Genomic DNA, 16,794 nt, shown 5'->3' with positions numbered 1-16,794 from the left:
GAGCACCAATCAGGGACCTGGCAGGGTGGGGGGGCTCAACAAGTCCCCATGGTGCTTGGGGACCCCAGGCTTCAATGAGCCCCAAAGGAGCAGTAGGAGCGGGGAGTCACCAGTATGGGAGCCCAGCAAGCCTACCAGCACCATGGCCCAGGGCAGCCAGGGAGGGCTGGAGGAAGAGGGGGCCCTGGGGGAGTGGAGCTGCTCAGGAGGAAGAGGAAAGCAGCTGAGAGGCGTCGGGCTGAGCCAGGGCCCCATCCCAGAGCCAGCCCTGCGGGACCCACGCCAGGCTCCAGCTGGGTGGGCTGCACCCCAGGTGACCCCACTGCACAGCTCATGAGGCCACCAGCATGAGGAGGCATCACCCCCCACCCTCCCACAGCACCCGTCAGGAGCAGAGGGAGGGTGCTGGGAGCCCACAGCCACGTGCCAGGAGGAGGAGATCCAGGGGATGGACAGACAGGACAGCTTTGGAGCTGCTGGTATGTGTCCTACACGTGTCCCATACGTCCCTGCCTCATCCCAGGGTCTGGCAGTGGAGGTTCCAGAGACAAATAATCCTGGGAAGAACCCCCCCTGGCACCCCAACACCCAGACCCCTGGCAAGCGGGAGGTGGGATGGGACCCAGCCCAGGGTGGCTGAGCCAACCTGCCCCCAGAGAGCATCCCCACAGAGATGATGTCAGGGGGCCATGGCACATCCCTGGACCGCCCAGCAAGCTGGTGTCCTGGGGAGACACAGCCAGGGTGGTTCCTCCCTTCCCAGGACTCGCAGCCTGGGGTAGGGAGCAGATCCCATCCAACACACAGAGTTGTCTAAGCTGATTACACTTCAGCCTAAGCAGCTTTTCCTAAGAGGCAGCTTAATCTACAGAGAGAAAAAAATGCTGAGAAAGTAAAGCCTGACCCTGTCTCAGTGCTCGGTGGGAGTGGGAGCCAGGGCAGGGCTGAGTTTTTGGGGATGGTGCTTCTCCACACACACAGCTCCTGGCAGGTCAGCATCACCTCCTGGGTGGGACTGCCCAGTGCAGGATCCAGGCCCCTGCCAGAGCTGCCACGGCCAAACCTCACCCCCCAAATCATGAGGAGAGAGGGGCAGGACTCTCCCTGTTGAGAAGCCACCTGGATCTTCCCCACCATGGTCACTAGTCCTGGGGGATACAATGGGCTCCACTGCAGGGACCCATCCCTGCCCAGGGACAGACAGACAGGGCTGGTGGCAAGAAGCCACCATGCCACCTCACAGGGCAAAGTTAAAGAGCTTCCCTCATTAATATGCAATTAATTAAGCATTGTTGCAGCCCCACATGTCACCATAGGGACGTTCTTGGAGCAGCAAAGGGCAGCCAGGCTCTGGGGACACCTCATCAGGGCTGGTGTTACAGGAAGGCAGCCTGAAACAGGGAGGTGACAATTCCCACAGGAGCCATGGAGGGAGGGAGAACCAGAGCCTTTGATTTCGGGGGGCAGGGTGTAACAGAAGAGCTTTCATGGGATTTGAAACAGCCTCTCAGACAGTGCTGGAGCTGCGAGGGGCAGGAGTGGTGCCTGAGCCTTCCCTGGCCACCTCCAGCCCTGGAAGTCTCTTTCATCACATGCTGAGGAGGAAGGAGGAGGAGGAAGAGGAGAGGATTTCATGGCACAACCCTGGCTGGCAGCGAGGATGGTGGAAGGGCAGATGAGGTGCTCAGGGATATGGGTCAGCGTAGGACAGGGATGGTTGGACTGGATGATCTTCAAGGGCTTTTCCAACCTGGGGATCCTGTGATCTCTTTCCCACTGCAGCACCCAGCAACAGCTGGGGGGATGGGGGGAGGTGTGTGTGGAAATTTAAGACAAATAAATGGAGAAATTGGCTCTTTTTTAGGAGGAGAGGTCGATTCCTCTTTTATTAGGACCCCCTTTGCTCTCAGTGCCTTGGGTTTGTGGGTTCAGCCAGCAAGCACAGGATGGGGAGCTGGGGTGCTCAACGATGCTCCAGCAGCATCCCTGGGGGGGGAAGAGGAGCCACTCCATCCAGCCCCTGCCAAAGCAGCCTGGGCTGTGGGAACACACTCATCCCAAGGGATGTTAGGGACAGCCCCAGCTCACCAACAGTGTGGGGATGCATTTTGCAGTGAGGGGGGGACTGAAAGGATGAGAAAAGCCAGTCTTTCTGATCTAATCTGTCATGGGAGGATGGGAAACCCCACTGATACCCCATTATTCTGCTCCCTAAACAGAACCAGGGCTACACCCCAGTCCAGGAGGGAAAGAAGCACCAAACCAAATGGGCAGCATCACTCTTTGCCCACTAAAAGAGGGAATTTTCAGGAGGTTTCAGTGCTGGCACCTCCTTCCCCAGGAAGCTTCTGGCCACACAAGGCACCGCTGAGCCCTGGGTCTGGTCCCAGGAGCTCACAGCCCACAGCCAAGCAGGAAAAGCGTGTTTTCCTGCCAGAGTCTCACTGACACGGGAGGCAGGTCGTGCCTCAGCCCGGCCCCTGCACCCCCTGCCTGCAGCCCCAGCCGCCTGCGCTCCCCGGGCAGTGCCAGGGGAGGGGGTGGGGGGAGCAGGATGGTGGGATTGGAGCTGTGATGGATTCAATTCCCAGTGGAAAAGAGGCATCAGGGCATCGCTGGCTCTGTGCTGGCTCCTGCAAATGCTGCCTGCCCTTGGTGCAGCCGTGGGGTTCCTTAGGGGCAGCCTGGGCACAGGGGCTGCAGGTACTGGGCAGCACCCCCCAGGCTCTGGTGTGTCTCCCTTGGCTGGAGGGTGCAGGGAACTGTGTCTGGAGCCAGGCACAGGCCTCAGAATCTTGCCTGCTGCTCAGCCTCCCCCCTCAACAGTGGAAAGCCCAGGTGGGAAAATACCAGGTGCAGTCCCCAGCACCCTGCATGGAGTCACAACCCTCCTCCTACAGTCCCCAACATCCAGCTCTGGCTCATCCCCTCCTCCTGTGGTCCCCAGCACCCATCAGGGATGCGACTGAGCACAGGCTTGACCCACACTGATCCCTCTCAGGGCTCAGAGCCAAGGGGGTCCAGGCCCCCTGGTGCTGTGGGACCCTACCTTGCATGATGTCTTTCATCCCTGACTGCACCACCACCTCCTTGTAGGTGTTCTCCACCAGGATGAATCCAGGTGGCTGGACCCCTCCCGCTCCCCACCCTCACTCCAGGAGAGGCTGAGATGCTCAAGAACTCCCAGCCAACCCCTCCAAATCATCCCCTTTGGCCCCAAACTGCCACAGGGTCACCCTCTCCAGAGGAGGAGGAGGATGCTCTCCCCACCCCAGACCTCCCCATGTCGTGTGTCACCCCCAGCATCACTCACCGTTGTTGCAGTGCCGTACACAGTCCTGGAAAACCGCCCTCCACTTCTCCTGCTCCTTGCCAGTCATCACACAGAAGTAATAGTGGCGGGCGTAGGGGTGCCAGAGGATGAGGGGGAAATCTGTGGGGCACTTCAGGATGGGGGAGTGCCCCGATTTGGGCGTCACACCTGCGGAAGGGAGAAGGATGCGTTGAGGAGAGGATGGGGTGTGGTGGGATTGGGGGGGGGTGTCCATCACCCTCAGCATTCAGGGCTGGGGGTGGGAGAGGGGCTTGTGAGACTCCCCAGCTCCCCCTCCCAGCACTTCTGCTGGGGGGTTCTACTAAAAACACAGGGCACAATCCAGCCAAAAGCCTCGTTCTTCCAGGAAGGACAGTGGAAGTGAAAACTGGGGGAGGGGGGGGCAAACACCACCCCCCCAAAACTCATTATTTGCAATGTCAAACCCTCCCCAGAGCTGCTGGCCTGACCCCACTGCCGTTGTCCACGTGCCCTGAGCCAGCAGAAGGCTTTTCTGTTCCACACAATCTGCTGAGGCAGGTCCTGCCCTGCTCCCTGGGGGTGCCCTGGCCCTCAGTGACCCAGGGCAGGAGGACAGTGAGCAGGGTGGTTGGGATGGAGGAGCAGCAGGAGCTGTGACCTTCACCCAGGGCTTCTCAGGAAAGGGAGGTGGTGGCAGCTGGGGATGGAGCTGCCAACACCTTGCCTTCCCTTCCATTCCTTTCCCTTCCTTCCACTGTGGCTGTGGCAGGACCCAAGCAGCAACCACCACCCATGGCATCCTACATTCCACAGTGTAGGAAAGGGGCTGTTCTCCTTCCCTACAGCCCCACACCCCAAAACTGACTGTTCCAGAAGGTCCCCAGACCCTGAAAACACCCTTTCTATGAGGTCCAATGGGATGCCCAGCAGCATCAGAGACTCCCCAAGCATCCCTCCTCACCCTCCAGCCACCACTCACCGGGAAGGCTGCTGTTCACCAGCTCCAGGTACTGGTCCACAGAGGTGAGGATCTTGTAGCCAGCACTGTTGACCAGCACACGGGGCGGCAGCTCCCGCTCATAGGCCTGAGCAGAAAGAGATGCTGATGGGTGATGGGGGGCACAGCCATGTCACCACAGCACTGGGGTGTGTCCCCCCTACACCTTGGAGCTGTGCCCACAGGAGAGGGGTTGAAAGGGGGGGTGCCCCTCACCAGTTTGTTCTCGTAGAGGACCAGGCCATAGTTGTGTGGCACCACGCAGAAGCGGTTCCTCCACTTCTTGTTCTCCTCGATGTACTGGAAGAGGTTGCCCGAGTAGATGACGTGGTCCTCCAGTGGGACCTGCAGGGAGGACACGTGGGGTGGGTGGCACAGGGACAGGGGGCAGATGGGTACCCCTCCAGCCCCACAGCCACAGCCTGGCACAGGGAGCTCAGCAAGGTCTGTTCGTGGTGGTTTTGGTGAGGGGGGTCTGTGCTAGGGCTGTGCTGGGGGTCTCCAGGTTCACCACTGAGTTATCTCCCTCAGCATTGCAAATTTTTGTGCCTGAATAGGTGTGTCTGGGTGAGAGCTTTGAGGGGGCCCACATGCACAGCCCAAGATAACCTCTGAGGGGCAGCACGGTGGTGGTCACACCTCTGTCCCTGGCATCCCCTTCCCGGGAGATACAGCACGCTGGGCTGAGCTCATTGGCCAAGGGCAGGTTGGAGCAGAGACACAGACTCACTGGATCACAGACTTGTAGGGGTTGGAAGGGACCTGGAGAGCTCATGGGGTCCAACCCCCCTGCCAAAGCAGCTCCCCAGCTCATATTGCACAGGGCGGCGTCCAGACGGGGCTGGAATCTCTCCAGAGATGGAGACTCCACACCCCCTGGGCAGCCTGTCCCAGGACTCCCTCACCCTCACTGGGGAAAAGTTCTTCCCCATGTTGGTGTGGAACTCCCTGTGCTCCAACTTGAGGCCATCACACCTTGTCCTGTCTCCACAGACACTGAGAAGAGGCTGCCCATTCCCCTCTGTGTCCCACAAATATTGATACCCATTGATCAGATCCCCTCTCAGGCTTCTCTCCAGGCTGAACAGCCCCAGCTCCCTCAGCCTTTCCTCACAGGGGAGATGCTCCAGGCCCTTCATCATCTCCACAGCCTCCTCTGGACTCTCTCCAGGAGATCCCTGTCTTTTTTATCCCAGGGAGCCCAGCACTGGACACAACACTCCAGGTGGGGCCTGACCAGGGCAGAGCAGAGGGGGAGGATCCCCTCCTGTGACCTGCTGGCCACACTCCTCTTGATGCCCCCAGGATCCCACTGGCTCTCTTGGCCACCACCCTCTGGCAGCTCTTCCCAACTGCATCTACTGCAATTCCCAGGCTTGGGCCAGGCAGGAACATGTGTTTGGCAGCGACCATCAGCCAGAGGGTCCTGCCTGTCTGGGATGAGCTGCAGATGATGGCAGGACCCAAGCCCTGCCCTAGCATGGCCTTCAGATAGGACATGGGAGAGGAAAAGCAAGATGCCACCCTGCAGAGCCCAGCCCCAAACGACAGTGAGATGCTCTGGTCTTTGTGGAGGAGAAGCACCAGGAACAGGCTGAGGACACCCCGCACCCCCAGCACCCCCGAGCAGCCCCGTGCCAGCTCTCCAGCACCCACACGCCGGGGGTGCTTACACTGTCCCAGACACAGGCCAGCTGAGGGAGCCAGGAATCCTTCCCAAGAATTTTTATGATCCAAGGAACATAAACAAGAGCTGTGAGCTCTCCTGAGGGAGGGAGCAGCTGCCTCTCCTGCCACGGCCACCCACCATCCACCACGGTGGCCGACAGGCCAGCCAGGGCTTAGGTCCCACCATACCCCAACACCAGGACCTTTCCCTCTCCTCTCCCAGCTCTGTCCATCTCCTGGTTCACATGGACCCCACTGCCCTTCCCAAAGCCCCCCCACTGCTCCCTGATCCCACGCTCCCTTGGGTGGGAGGGAGGGCTGAGAGCAGCTTGGCTCAGCAAACAGGCTGACAGCTCCTCCCTGCTCCTTCCTGCTTTCCAAAGGGGGAGAAGACAGCATGAGGAGAGCCCTACAGGGCTGTGGGGCTGTGGGGTGGGGTGACAGCCCGAACCCCAAAGCCAACATGGTGCCAGTGCCAGGAGTCCCCATCAGCATCTCACCAAGGTAGCTCATCCAAGGAGAATCAGCCCTTACAAACGAGCTGTGACACCGCTGCTGGAGGCAGATGCCATCATAGGGACCATATGGTGATGCTGTAAAACCCAGCTGAGCCCCAGGGGACCCTCAGTCAGGGAATGGCTGCTCACAGCCACCAGCACCCTGACATCCATCCCTTCCTCACACACCCTCCCCACCCAGGGTGCTGCACCACCTGACCCTGGCAAGTATTTGGGCCGGGCAGGTACGTGCCAAATTGCTGGGCTGGGCTGGGCTGGGAGGGGGCCGGGAGGCACTGGGCTGGGAGGGGGCTGGGAGATGCTGGGCTGGGAGGGGGTGGAAGGTGCTGGGCTGGGAGGGGAATGGGAGGTGCACAGGATGTGAGCCCCACACTGCCTGTGTCCCTGCCATGCCAACAGGGAGCGAGATCAGCATCCAGACATGGCAGCTCTGGGGCACAGCCTGGGGACAGGAGGGGCTGTTGTGAGAACAGAGGATGCTTGGGGACTTGTTTTAGAGGGAGGGACATGGGCTGGGGACACCTGGGCTGCCGGAGAGAGTGGAGGCAGGAACACTTGTTCCTCATTCCCATCCCTGCTGCTTCTTGCTGGTGCTGCAGGTGACTAAGCCATGAACCCCAGATGTCCCCCTCTGCCCAGGCTGGGGGGAGCCACCAGCCCCTGGTGTCCCTGTGGGAGCTGCCCCTGAGCACTGCATCCCCACAGAGACCCCCCCCCCCCAAAAAAAATGAAAGTAATAGAGTTAAAAGCCTCAAAGGCCACATCCCAGCCCAACCTGCCTCAGGACAGGGGGGACACGTCTTGTCATCTTCGTGACAGCCACCACTTTTAGGGTGCATTTGGGAAGGGTAAAGCCCAGCCAGAGGAGATGTTCTCCCCACTCCTTGCAGAGACACCCTGACACACGGGTCCCTGCAGCATCTGGAGCCACAGGACATCCTGATGGCAGGGCACAGGCAGGGGACAGGCAGGGGATGGGTAGGGGACGGGACACCACACAAGAGGATTGTCCTATTTATACCCCAGCATCCCTGACCTCCCCACCTCAGACATTCCTGGGCTGTTTGCTGGAGCTTTTTTAATGAAGCAACCAACCTCAGGATGGACATAATCCCCCCAGGGGGGTTGAAGGCATCTGCCAAATTGCAAGGAACCCAAGGGACGCCTTGATGAGGACACTGGGCGCTCGGTTCCTGCCCAGGGACCTCCACACCTTTATTTTGCCCAACACACCCAGGCAGCTTCCAGAGGAGCTGGAAAGGAGCTTGTGTGCTCAGGGCTCTGCAAGTCAGAAAAACAAGCTGAAGGACTGTGGAGGTGGTTCTCTCAGAGGCAATGATGGTGATGATGATGACATCAGTGATGTTGCCTCTATGGCTGGCTTTAATCTTAGTGAGGAAAGTGCCCGAATTACAGCCACCAACTGTGACGTGGTGGGAACCCAGACACAGCCCTGTGAAGATGAACCCCTCCTTGCTGCTGTACCTCTCCATGAATGCATGCCTGAAATGGCTCCCTGATTGGGCTTCCTGTTTCACAAGATGTCCCAACATGTGTTGGAATGGAACATCCAAGTGCCTGGGCAAGGTGTCACCTTCGTGGGTGGGCCGGGGAGAGAGCTGCTGTGAGCACCCAGGGCTCCAAGTCTGAGCTCATGGGTGCAATGTCAAGAGTTCTTTTAAATAAAACCCCACCCTTTGAACCCCAGACAAAAGCAGGAGCCCATCCCCACATGCAAACACATCTCCTCCTGCTTTCAGTAGCACCCACAAGACAGCAACTCCCCTGACCCAGCTAGGGAGGGACCTCAAACCCTGGGAAGCCCCAGCTGTCAGGTACCTGCCTTTAGAGGCAGGAGGGGAAGGCAGGATCCATCCCTGGGTGCTGGAGCCACAGGAAGGGGACGCCAAGAGTCCTCTCCCCAGGCAGGAGAAAGGCAGCAGCTGCAGATTACACTTGGAGCCACCTCCTCAGGAACACCTTCCAGGGGTTTCCTACCCCTCCTCAGGCACTTGCTGGGCTCGAGCATCACTTGCACCCAGGAGCAGGAGGATGACAGCCCATCACATCCTGCTCCGGGCTTCCCTGGGCACAGGGGGGTCCCAGGAGCTCCTGCCAGCCCCAGCATCCAGCACGCTCATGTGTGGGGGCTGCAGCCACACACCAGCCTTGCCCCTGCTTGCTGGGTGCAGGGAGTGGGATACATGAACCTTCCTGGGGAGCTCCACACGCTGCACAGATGGTGCATGACACCACGGGGATGGGCTGGAGAGGTGGCACAGGGGCTACATCCTGCCCTGGCAGGGAGGAACGGGGAGAAGGGATGCTGGGGAGAAGGGACATGGCTCAGGCTTTAGGAAGGGGGTCACTGCCTGCTCCAGGCTCCCTGCACAGAGCCTGGCTCTGCCCTTACCTTGCGGTGCAGCAGCTGGGCCTGTGGCCCTCCGTTGCCTTCGATCTCATAGCGGACGCTGTTGAAGAGCGCTACGCCATACTGCTCCCTGTAGCACCGGCAGAACTCCCCCAGCACCTTCCCTGTCTTCTCTGCAAGAGGAGAGCAGAGCCACGTTAGGCAGGGGCTGGATTCGGGAGTCTCCACACCCCAGACACCTTCCCCTGCCCTCCCCACACCTCCTGCCACCCCCTGTCTGCGGGAGCCGGGCTCAGTGCAGGGCCACGGCCGAGCCCCCCACCCTCTGCCCTCCCCATCCAGCCCAGGGACTAATTTGGGGTCAGGATGATCTTTTTTTGTCCTTTCATGTTAATGCCACGGATTCCTCTCCGTAGCAGGAAATTCCTGACATTAAGCTGATTCCGGCGATGCTGATGGCTTCCCGTGCCTTGTGCAGCTCCCCAGCCCCACTCCGAGCACCCTGGCCAGATGAATTGGGTGGGGGGAAGACAATTTTCCCCCCCTCAGCCCCAAGTATCACTCACACCCATCCAACCCCACTGTGCCCCCATACAGACCATCCTACGGATGGGCCAGATGGCCACAGGCTCTGCAGCCAGTGATGCCCAGGGCCATGCACACAGCAGGGCGATTTGAAGGGGAAAGGACAGACACCACACTCCCCATATCACCCCTCCTCCAGTGGGAACCCCCATCAGGACCCCTACATCCAAACTGGGGTGAGCACAAGATGCTAGGAGAGCTTGAGCTGCCAGGTGTCCCCCTCCATCACCTACCACCAGAGGCCAAGGCACCCTTTCCCACACAGTCCCCTTTCCAACACAACCCCCAGCCCCACACAGTCCCCTGCCCTCTCCATCCTCACCTGGGGCCCCAAAACCAACCCCCCCCTTGCTCCAAAAGCATCACAGCTCCAGGGTCACCAGTTCCCCAGAGCTGCCTTTGGCACACGAGGCCTCTACTCCAAATTTCAGCCTCAACTTTGCCCCAGAGCCTGTGAAAGGGAAAGAATTTGAGTCGCCTCCAACTATTTCCGACGGCTCAGCCGCTGCCGGAGCGCTGGCGCTGGGCGCGGGGAGGAACCATGCTGTCTCCACATCCCCAGTGCAAGAGCCAGCACGACGCTGGGGGCATGAACCCAGACAAAACAGACACACACACACCCCCCTCTCCTTGCCCCCGTGTCAGCCCCAGCACAGCTCTGCAGGAGCCAAAATCCCCAGCAGCAGCCACCCCGGAGCTGTACTCGCAGCCAAACTGGCACAGCCCAGCAGCTTGCTGCAGGGTGCTGCAAATCCCGATGGGATCAGCATCTCCAGAGGGAAATCACTGCCAGAAGACAGCATCCAGGGATGGATAACACCATCCCCAAGGAGATGCTGGCACTACCAGCACCACAACAAGCGCAAACACCGCGCGGGCCAGCATCCCCCCACGCCAGGGCTGAAAAACCCCTTTAAACTTCAACAACCTTTTTCTTTATTTATATTTTGTTTGCCCCCAGCAAAGACTGAGACGCCTCCTCGTCCCAGCAGAGAAATTCCTCACCCTGATTCCTGGCATTTTGTCCTGGAAAAGAGCGTGCTCAGAGCCCAGCCCAGCCGCGCTCGCGGCCGCGCCGCACAACTCCCGTCCTCCAAACCGTGTGATTTTGGCCAGGGCTCCGGGCAGAGATGCTGACAGCTGAGATTTAAAAGGCCATTTTGAGGGTTTTTTTTTATTTCCTTTCAGTTCATGGGAAAAAAAGGAACTCCCCCCCCTTCCCTCCCCTCCACAGCCCCAGGCAGGCGAGACGGCTTAGTCACTCATTCTTCCCTGATTAACGATGGGGCCAATTAGGAGATCTTAAGTAAATGGAAAAGCAAGAGACAATTACTTGCAGACATTGAAACAAAAGATTTGCAGGCAAATATACAAGGTGACTACATCCCCCCCACCCTCACCCCCTTCAGCCCAACAAGCCCCTCTGGGGTGCAGGGGGGATGCTGGGGGATGAGGATGCTCCCTGCCTGGTGCTCAGAGGACAGATGCTGCCTGGCTGCTCCACCAGCCACCAGCTCAGGCTCCGGGAGGGGAGGCAGAGACCCCCCCGGCAGGCTGGGGGTGGGGTGGCAGAGGAGGTGGCTAGAGGTGTGGCAAGGAGGTGACATAAGGTGACACTGGGTTGGGCAAGACCCAGACTGCTAGCTGTGGTAGCACTGGGCTGTGGAGGACAGCAGAGGATGGAAAGCCCATGCTGATGATACCAGTGGGTGCCCTACCACCCCACCCCCAGCACCCTGCATGGGGCTTGGGAGTCCCACATGGACTCCCACTGGCTCCTTCCCCAGGCTGAACAAACCTCCCCCAGCAGCACTGGAGCTGCCCAGAGCATCCCCCCTCCCTGGCTGCCCAACCAAGGCCACCCACGAGCAGCCATCCCTCTGTGAGCTCCTCCAGCTGTGTGCCCAGCCACGAACCGGGGGGCTCTGGGGAAGGAAAGCCCAGGGAGATGTGTCCCTGCCTCCTCCCAACCCCATGCCCAAGCTCTCCCCCAGCCATGGGGGCACTGAGAGGGATGGGGCTCCCACTCAGCCACTGCCCCGTCCTGGGTGCGGGCTCAGACGCCCACAGCAGTGTGCTGGGTGTCCCCAGCCACCTACAGTGCTTCCCCCCAGCTCTGGGTGCCCCCACCACAGTCAAAGGGCTCTGGGCATCCCCAGCCACGGGGCAAAGGCTGGGCTGGACACGGGCTGGGTGGGGTGCTGGGTGCAAGGAGCAGGTTGGGGCTGTGCTCTGCACCCCCAGCCACACACCCACCCTCCCTGCCTGCTGCCTGGGGACCCACACACCCTCCCCATCACCCACCCAACACTGCGGGCACAGCGGGGCCAGCAGCTCCCGTGGGGACACCCTGGCAGGGGGACACAAACAGGCAGCACAGGTTTGCCCTTGTCCTGGGTGACGCCTGAGGCTCGTGGGGTGAAACCATCCAGGAGAGCCGGCTCCTGCTCCTGCCCACCCCCTGGAGCAGCGGTGCCACTGCAGCGTCACCCAGCCCCACGCAGTGCCAGACCATGGCACGGGCTGGCCAGGAAGGCAGCAGCCCCAGAGGTGCACCCTTTGGGTGCTGCTGAGGATGCAGGTTGCACCCAAAAAGAGCACGTGGAGCTCTCAAGCACTGGGAGGTCATGGCCCGGACAGAACAGCCCCAGTCCAGCCCCAGTCCCTTTGACCCAGGGCAGGAGCTGGGTCTCACCCTCTGAAGGAATCCGAAAGTCACAGCACGCTGCCCAAGCTGGTCCAGCAGCCTGGACTGGCTTCGTCCTGCCCCTGGAAGCATCTCCAGCACCAGCTCTACACACACACACACACAGACCAAGGCAGAAGCCAGCTCTGAGCCTGACCTCCCACATCACAGGGCCAGCCCCAGCTCTGGCACCTTTTACAGCAAAGCCAAGAGGGAACAAGGAGCTGTGAGCTCCAGGTCCAGCCCAGAGACCCTCTCAACTGGAGCCCAGCGCGGACACTTTCACCATAACCTTTTCGCAGCTGCCTGCAATTCACTTCCCCACGGAGGGGAGATGGGAGCTCCAGAAGCACCACGATGGAGCCCTGGGACAGGCTGCCCAGGGGGGTGTGGAGTTTCCTTCTCTGGAGATATTCCAGACCCATCTGGACACCAACCTGTGTGACCTGTCCTAGGGACCCTGCTTTGGCAGGATGATCTCTGGAGGTCCCTTCCAATCCCTAAAGCCCTGTGAGTCTGTGATCCCAGCAGCCCCGGCTAACAGAGCCCTGCCTGCACAAGTAGGTGGCCAGAGCTCGTTTTCCTCATTACCCTCAAAAATCATGTGAAAATGAGAGTGATGCTTTAAATAGCCCCAGCCTGGCTGGCAGCGTCAGCAGGTCTGGCAGCGGGAGGTCAGACCCTGCTCAGGTTCTGCTGTGCAGCTCTCAGCGCCCACGCAGCAGCCGTGCCCATCGTGCTCACCGTCCTCTGGACTCATCCACGACCTGTGGAGGGATCTGCAGGACCAGGGATGACAGAGCATCACAGCCAGTCCCAGGCAGGACAGAGCCTGGTGGGAACAGGGACGTGGCTCAGGCCAGGTGGCTTCCTGGGGCTGGGGACCTGCTCAGCACCCCCAGCCATGGGCATGCTGCTGGGCAGGCTCCATTTGCATGGCAAAGCTGTTCTTCAGATGAGCATCCCCCCTCACCCTGTGCCACTCCACCCAACCAGCTGAGGCTGCAGATGTCCCTGCTGGAGACGTGGCAGGGCCTGGGGTGGGCAGCAAAGGGGAAAAGGTGGGGAGAGGGCACCCTGCTCCTCTTCTCCCAAAGGCCTGGCAGCCACACCTTTGGGGATGCAGAGCTGCCTCCTGTCCCCCACCCCAGTCCTGCTCCCCCCAGGTGAGACCCCCCCGGGCATGGCCACCTTGCTCAGGGCCCCCAGGGGACAGGGAGCCGTTGATCCCCAAGCCCTAAGCAGGGTGGCATCATTCCAGTGTGCATGGCCAGGGCTGAGCACCCCTTTGAGGGGGTGTGGGTGCAGTGGGGCACTGGGTGCTCTGCAGCCGAGCTGCTGGCACTTGAAGCAGCACACGCACCCCCACGCATAAGTACACATCCCCCATAGACACATGAACATCCATACACCCATGAGCACCCCACACTCATGCACAGACACCCCCCCCACCCCCCGGGAGGCCACCCCCTGACCAGTCCAAGAAGAAAGAGTCATCCACAACTTCCCTCCAGCCCACATCCCGTTTTGTAAACCCCAAGCCCCACGTCCCTCGTGCCAGGCACACCCTCCAGAGCCCCTGTCACCCCTCTGCTGCTCCTTCAATATATTCGGGGGGGGGAGGATTTGAGGGTGCCTTTGAAATCCCACCCTAACCCAGGACCCCCCTGGGTTTATGTAGCTGAGTGGGAGAGCAGGAGTGGGAGCTGGGTGCCTGAGCCCTTGTGGGATGCCGCAGGGATGTCTCACCGGAGGCAGGAGATTTTCACCACAGTCCAGAGAAAAAAAAAAGAAGTAAAAAAAAAAAAAGAAAAAGAAGACAAAAAGGCTCATTGAAGCAGAGCCCCATGGCCAGCTGGGCCCTGGCCCCCGCACTCATGACGAAACCTTGCCTGGCTCATTTCCCCCAGCCCCCACGGGACTGCCTGACTCAGCTGAGGCTGCAGGAAAGCCCCAGCCCCTCCTGCCTCCACCACGCAGGGGTCCTGTGTCCCCTCACTGAGCTGTCAGTGATGGCACAGTGATGAGCAGGATGCAGACGTGCCCTCACGTCCCTTCACTGGGTATCCCTATACCCCCTCTGTGCCATGGCAGGGACAGTGGCAATCACCCATGGGACATCCCAATGAGCAGCCTGTGCCGGCCCAGCCAGGCTCAACAAAGCTGCCAGGGAAGGAGTTAATCACTAATTTAGCCTGTAAATGATTAGCGAGCAGGGGCGGGTTGCTGGGAGAGGGGGCAGTGGAGGGGGGGGTGGGCCAGTCTTCCAGTAGCCCCAGAACGGGTGGCACTGACAGGGACACCCACAGGCTGGCACACGGTGCCTCTGGCCCAGCCAGCTCACTCCTGGGGAGGGGGCAAGAACACACAGAGACTGATTCCCACCCCGAAAAAGGCAGCGAGACCCAAAGGGCCCATTCTTGCTCAGGCACCGGGTCCCGGGCAGGGGTGCAGCGAGGCAGTGGGCACTGCTGGCCAGGACAGCCCCGTGGCATCCCCAGCAGCCGCCCGGCCAGGGGGTCCCATGTGAGAGGGGCAGCAGAGCCACCGTCATCCCGCCTGCGCCGGGCTGGCGGGACGGGAGCCAGGGAGGGGAGGACGGGCAGTGCCGCGGCGCAGACACTGCCCGGGAAGTCACCCAAGCACCAGCGTTCCCACGCTGACCCCCTGCCTCCACCGGGCTCCTCACAGCCCACTCTCCGGCTGCTCCCCTCCCTCCCAGCAGCCCAAGCAAGAAACTGAGGACTGGCTGGGCCAAGGGTGCCCGACTTGCCCCTTGCAGCGGGGCTGCACCAGCAATCCTGCACCCCTGCCTGGTCTACCTGCACCTGGGGGTGCTGCTCAGTGCTCCTCGGCCACCCTCGTGTGCCCCTAACCCTGACAGTGTGCCTGGGCATCCCCTGCCAAGAGTGTGCATCACGCCAGGGTCAGGGTGCACAGCACACCAGGGACAAGGTGCTGTGCACCCACCCAGCTCAGCACGGGCTCAGCCCTATGTGATTTTAGGCAAGGGACCCGCTGGCTCCAGGCAGAGAGCGGCTGTGTCTCCCTGCAGAGAGCCGGGTGAGCATCCTGCAGCACCCACAGGTGCAGCACCAAAGGGTTAAGCCCCAGCCGGCAGTTTCGGGAATCTGAGTTCACTTCCACCCAGAAACACAAACCCCATCCCATGGGCCTGACTCAGCCTGGCTGAGCATCCCCAAGCACGGCACCCCTGGGGAGGGGGTTTCCAGTGAGGGCTCCTGGGGAGGAGGGTGGGGGGATGGATGCCAGGGTTTGGGAGGGATTTAGGCACTGGGGTCCAGCCCCCCGTGTGGATGGGAGGGGTTGATGGGGGGTGATAGGGCAGCGCTTTGTGTTTCCCCCTCTCACACAGCCCAGAGGAGACTGAAACAGGGAGAAACTAACTGGGGGGTGAGGGGCAAAGACTGGAGGCAGTTCCCCCCCACCTTATCTCCCTGTTCCCTTCACACAAACCCACCCAAAAAACAGCCAGGGCATTTCTGCCAGGAGAGAGCTGTGGCTGCTCGCGGGGCTCTCCCAGCCCTCCAGCGCCCAGCACCCAGCTCAGCACCCATCAGGACAGGGTCCCTGCCTGGCTCCAGCGCAGCTCCAAAGATCCATCGAGAGTATTTTCGGCTACAGGTTAGCTCAGAGGCAGGGTCTGGGTGGAAAGGGGCCGTGTCCTGCCACTGCCTCGGCAGCAGCGCCGAGGGGGATGAGCGGAGCTGCTGGCTGCCCTCTGACTCACCGGTGTGGGGAAGGGGAGGCAGGACGGGGGCTGAGCAGCAGGAAGGGATGAGGCAGAGGAGCCTTGGAGGAGAAACCAGATGGTCCCAGGCCTGAACCGGTTCATCCTCTCTGGCCCTGCCTCTGCCTCGATGAGTCAGAAGCTCCGGTAGTGCCAGCTCGGGGCTGGGGCACCCGTCGGGGACATGGCTCTCTGCTTCACCACCTGTGAGGTGCTGCATCCTTCACCAGCACCATCCCCCATCCCGTTCCCCCCTGCCCCGTATCCCTGGGGACATCCCCGGGGATGCTCCGGGACACACACACACACACACACACACACACAGAGGACGCTGTCCCCACCATGGCAGCACCCACCCTGTCTCCCCGCACCGCGCCCAGCCATGGAGGTTGCACAACGCGGCTCCGCTCCCCTCCCAGCCCAGAGCAAACAAACCTGCCAGAGCTCAGCCACGGCTCAGCCGTGCCCAGCGAGGCTGCGGGAGGATCTACACCAGCCCACGGACTCCACGGGGCCCAAAGCAGCAGCACGTCCAGCAGCAGCCCCGCAGCTCAGGGACAGCCGACGGACCCCGGCAGCACTTTCCATCTCTGCACCCCTCACCCGCTACTCCTGCTCCCCTGTCCCAACCACGAAGCCAGACTCAGCCCCCTGCATCAGCCCTGGTCCCCGTGGGGGTCGGGGCAGCATCCAGCCCGGTGGGCACGGGGTCAGCATCCGGCTACGTGCCGGCGGGTGTTTTCCCGCGGCGTGGATGCCGGTCTCCCGCTGCTCCCCGGGAACAGGGCTGCTGTGTGGGGCTGCGTGCAAGGAATGTGCTGTGAAGAACAAACAGCCTTCGGGGCCTTTGAAGGTCTCTGGAGAAGCCGGTCGGGACTGGGCTGAGCCCAGCATAAGATGTCTGCGCCCCCCCCCCCCCCACC

General features: G+C 61.1%; 1 protein-coding gene across 1 annotated transcript in view; it reads right to left on the bottom strand.

Moving 5' to 3' along the window:
- The window catches only part of NIBAN2 (niban apoptosis regulator 2), a gene marked incomplete at its 5' end in the record, with an annotated part of 30,180 nt that overhangs the window by 6,115 nt on the left and 7,271 nt on the right, over positions 1-16,794 (bottom strand). Inside the window, 4 exons of the mRNA XM_084272543.1 lie at positions 3,314-3,481; positions 4,275-4,380; positions 4,509-4,637; positions 8,892-9,022. Coding sequence (XP_084128669.1) covers positions 3,314-3,481; positions 4,275-4,380; positions 4,509-4,637; positions 8,892-9,022 — 534 coding nt within the window. The remainder of the gene's footprint in view (positions 1-3,313; positions 3,482-4,274; positions 4,381-4,508; positions 4,638-8,891; positions 9,023-16,794) is intronic.

Source organism: Gallinula chloropus (assembly GCF_964237585.1).
Source record: "Gallinula chloropus genome assembly, chromosome: 18".
Lineage (NCBI taxonomy): Eukaryota > Metazoa > Chordata > Aves > Gruiformes > Rallidae > Gallinula > Gallinula chloropus.
Note: the sequence above shows the minus strand (reverse complement) of the source record. Positions and strands in the feature narration are given on the sequence as shown.